The sequence below is a fragment of the Moschus berezovskii genome, chromosome 25, assembly GCF_049115385.1.
Source record: "Moschus berezovskii isolate FMDL1 chromosome 25, NW_MosBer_1.0, whole genome shotgun sequence".
NCBI classification, from domain to species: Eukaryota; Metazoa; Chordata; class Mammalia; order Artiodactyla; family Moschidae; genus Moschus; species Moschus berezovskii.
Window position 1 is genome coordinate 231648 of NC_142484.1, and position 2378 is coordinate 234025.

Consider the following 2378-nt stretch of genomic DNA (forward strand, 5'->3'; position numbering starts at 1 on the left):
TCTAGCTCACAGTGGCATTTAAGGGGGTGGATTCAGCATTTCCAGGAGAAATTTCTCAAAATTTTCTCATTTACAGCAAACTGTTTACTCACATTTCCTGGGTCTCTCCCGTGTACAGGAGGTATACATGTTCCTAAAGTGTTGTTTGTCTTTCTTCTATTAAAGTGTCTTTATTACAAAAGGAGGGGGAGGGTGCTCTCAGCCAGGAACTCTGGAGGGGAGAAGGAAAGCAGTCCCTTCCAGACCCTGGGACAGGAAATCCCTCCAGGCCCCAGCCTTCCTCCCACCCACCCCGTGTAACCTGACACTCAGTGGTTCTTCCCGCCTCCAAGGACCAGCCCATCCCCGATACCCCAAAAGCCAGGAAACGGAAATTCAGAGAAATCGAAACTCCTCAGTAAAGGAGGGTCCCAGTGTGTGCTGGCGCCTGGACCGCAGCGGCTCCGTCCCCACCATGAACCGCACACCCCAGCCCTTATTCACCGGGGCCCACGCTGCGGTGCCCCCAGCCTATGAGATGCTCAAGGAGGAGCACGAGGTGGCCGTGCTGGGGGCGGCCCAGAGCCAGGCGCCCGTGACGACCACGGTGATCAACATCCGCAGCGAGACCGCCGTGCCCGACCACATCGTGTGGTCCCTGTTCAACACCGTCTTCATGAACTGCTGCTGCCTGGGCTTCGTGGCGTTCGCCTACTCGGTGAAGGTGGGTGGGCACCTGGGGGCGTCGCCAAGGAAGTGTCTGGGAGCCTGGAGAGGGCCCTGCCCGGATGGCACGTGGGGTTGGGAGCCCTTGTGTGGGCTGTTCTGTGTGCAAGTTGTGTGTGTGTGTGTGTGTGTGTGTGTGCAGGTCATGATGAGGCTGCAGGGGCTGCGTGGGGATCACCAGGGTCAGCCTTTTGTCCCCTGGTGCGTGAGTGGCCGGTGAAGGGGCCTGAGAGGAAGGATGGGTGAGCCCGGGGCTCCTGGAGAGGCTGACTGTCTGTGGGAAAGCAGATGGAGACCCCAGAAGGGGAGGAGGGCTCACCGGCTGCTGTCGTGCTCAGACTCCAGGAGATGGGCAGGCGTGGGTCCCCGCTGGGAAGAACGGGCAGTGGGGGACTGGCAGGGGAGGGCCTGAGCCACAGGCCCGGCTGTCAGACAGACCTGGCCCCTCACCACCTCTCCGCCTCCAGTCTAGGGATCGGAAGATGGTCGGCGACATCATTGGGGCCCAGAGCTACGCCTCCACCGCCAAGTGCCTGAACATCTGGGCCCTGGTCCTGGGCCTCCTTCTGATTATCGTCCTCATCATCGTTGTGTCCACCGGCTCCCTGATGATTGTTCAAGCAGTCTCGGAGCTCATACAGAACTATGGAGGCCACTAGTCCCTGCCCACAGCCCGAGGCAGTCACCCCTTTTTCCTGCAGCCTGTACAGGCATCTGTCCACCGTGAAATAAAGGAGGCATTTGGATGTGAGGGCGCTGTGCTTTGACCTGGGGAGGGGGCCCTTGAGAGTCCCAGCCTGGACGTGAGCCCGAGCCCACCTGCTCCCACCCCGCACTGTCCCACATGCTCTGCGGCTCTAGGCGGGGCCCGGCCAGTCCTCAGGCCCGGCCAGTCCTCAGGCCCGGCCTGTCTGGGGCCTTGGGCTGGGGTTGCAGTTACTGGTCAGGGGTTTGAGGTGTGGGTTCCTCAAGGGAAGGGCCACGCTGGGCGCAGAACACCCTCAGCTCTGTTGACAAAACAGAGAACAAAACCCTCAGAAGCCTGCAAATAAAAAGATACTTTGGTGCCTTAGGATTTGCAGTTGGAGAAATGCAGATTCGGGTGGCAAGTCAGCTGTGCTCCAGGAAAGTCCAGATGGCGGGGGTTACACACAGTGAGGACGGTCCAGAGCAGTTTCGGGAGGTTCCACAAAGGGGGCGGCGCCAGCAGGCCAGGGTCACAGCCGCAGCTGACTGGTGGCTAAACAGAGGTTTCCAGGGAGCGAAGAGCAGGAGTTCTGGGGGCTCCGAGGGCGGCCAGGCCAGGACGCTGCTCAGTCCCGGCTCTCCTGGCTCCCAGCTCCCTCTCACACCCTGTGGCACGGCCCTCACAGCACTATCCCTCGCACGGCCCCGCAGGCCCCCTCTGCCGGGAAGGCAACAGGAGCGCAGCGGCCACCACCACAGAGAAGCCCCGTGCCGCTCAGGCAGAGGAGAGGCCCCTGCCCTGCCCAGCCCAGCCCTGCCCTGCCTCTGCCGTGGCCTCCAGACACTGGGGCACTCGAGTGGGCAGGGCAGACCCGCCCACCACCAGCTGGGCTGGGGCGGGTAGAGGGGCAGCGGAGCCACCCCCTCGTCCCCTGACTCCACACGTGGGTCCCCCCTCCCCCCAGTCTGTGCCTACCCCAGCCCCC

General features: G+C 62.4%; 1 protein-coding gene across 1 annotated transcript; it reads left to right on the forward strand.

Annotated features, from left to right (window-relative positions):
* Positions 1-376: 376 nt before the first annotated feature.
* Positions 377-1456, forward strand: LOC129548400 (interferon-induced transmembrane protein 3-like). The gene is made up of 2 exons (XM_055414918.2): positions 377-703; positions 1173-1456. Exons 1-2 carry the CDS (start codon positions 455-457, stop codon positions 1362-1364), a joined length of 441 nt encoding a protein of 146 aa, XP_055270893.1. The 5' UTR covers positions 377-454; the 3' UTR covers positions 1365-1456.
* Positions 1457-2378: the final 922 nt, after the last annotated feature.

Coding starts and splice junctions, on each gene's coding strand:
- LOC129548400 (XM_055414918.2), top strand. CDS start 455: ATGAACCGCACACCCCAGCCCTTATTCACCGGGGCCCACGCTGCGGTG. Junction 704..1,172: donor CGTTCGCCTACTCGGTGAAG/GTGGGTGGGCAC, acceptor CTCCGCCTCCAG/TCTAGGGATCGGAAGATGGT.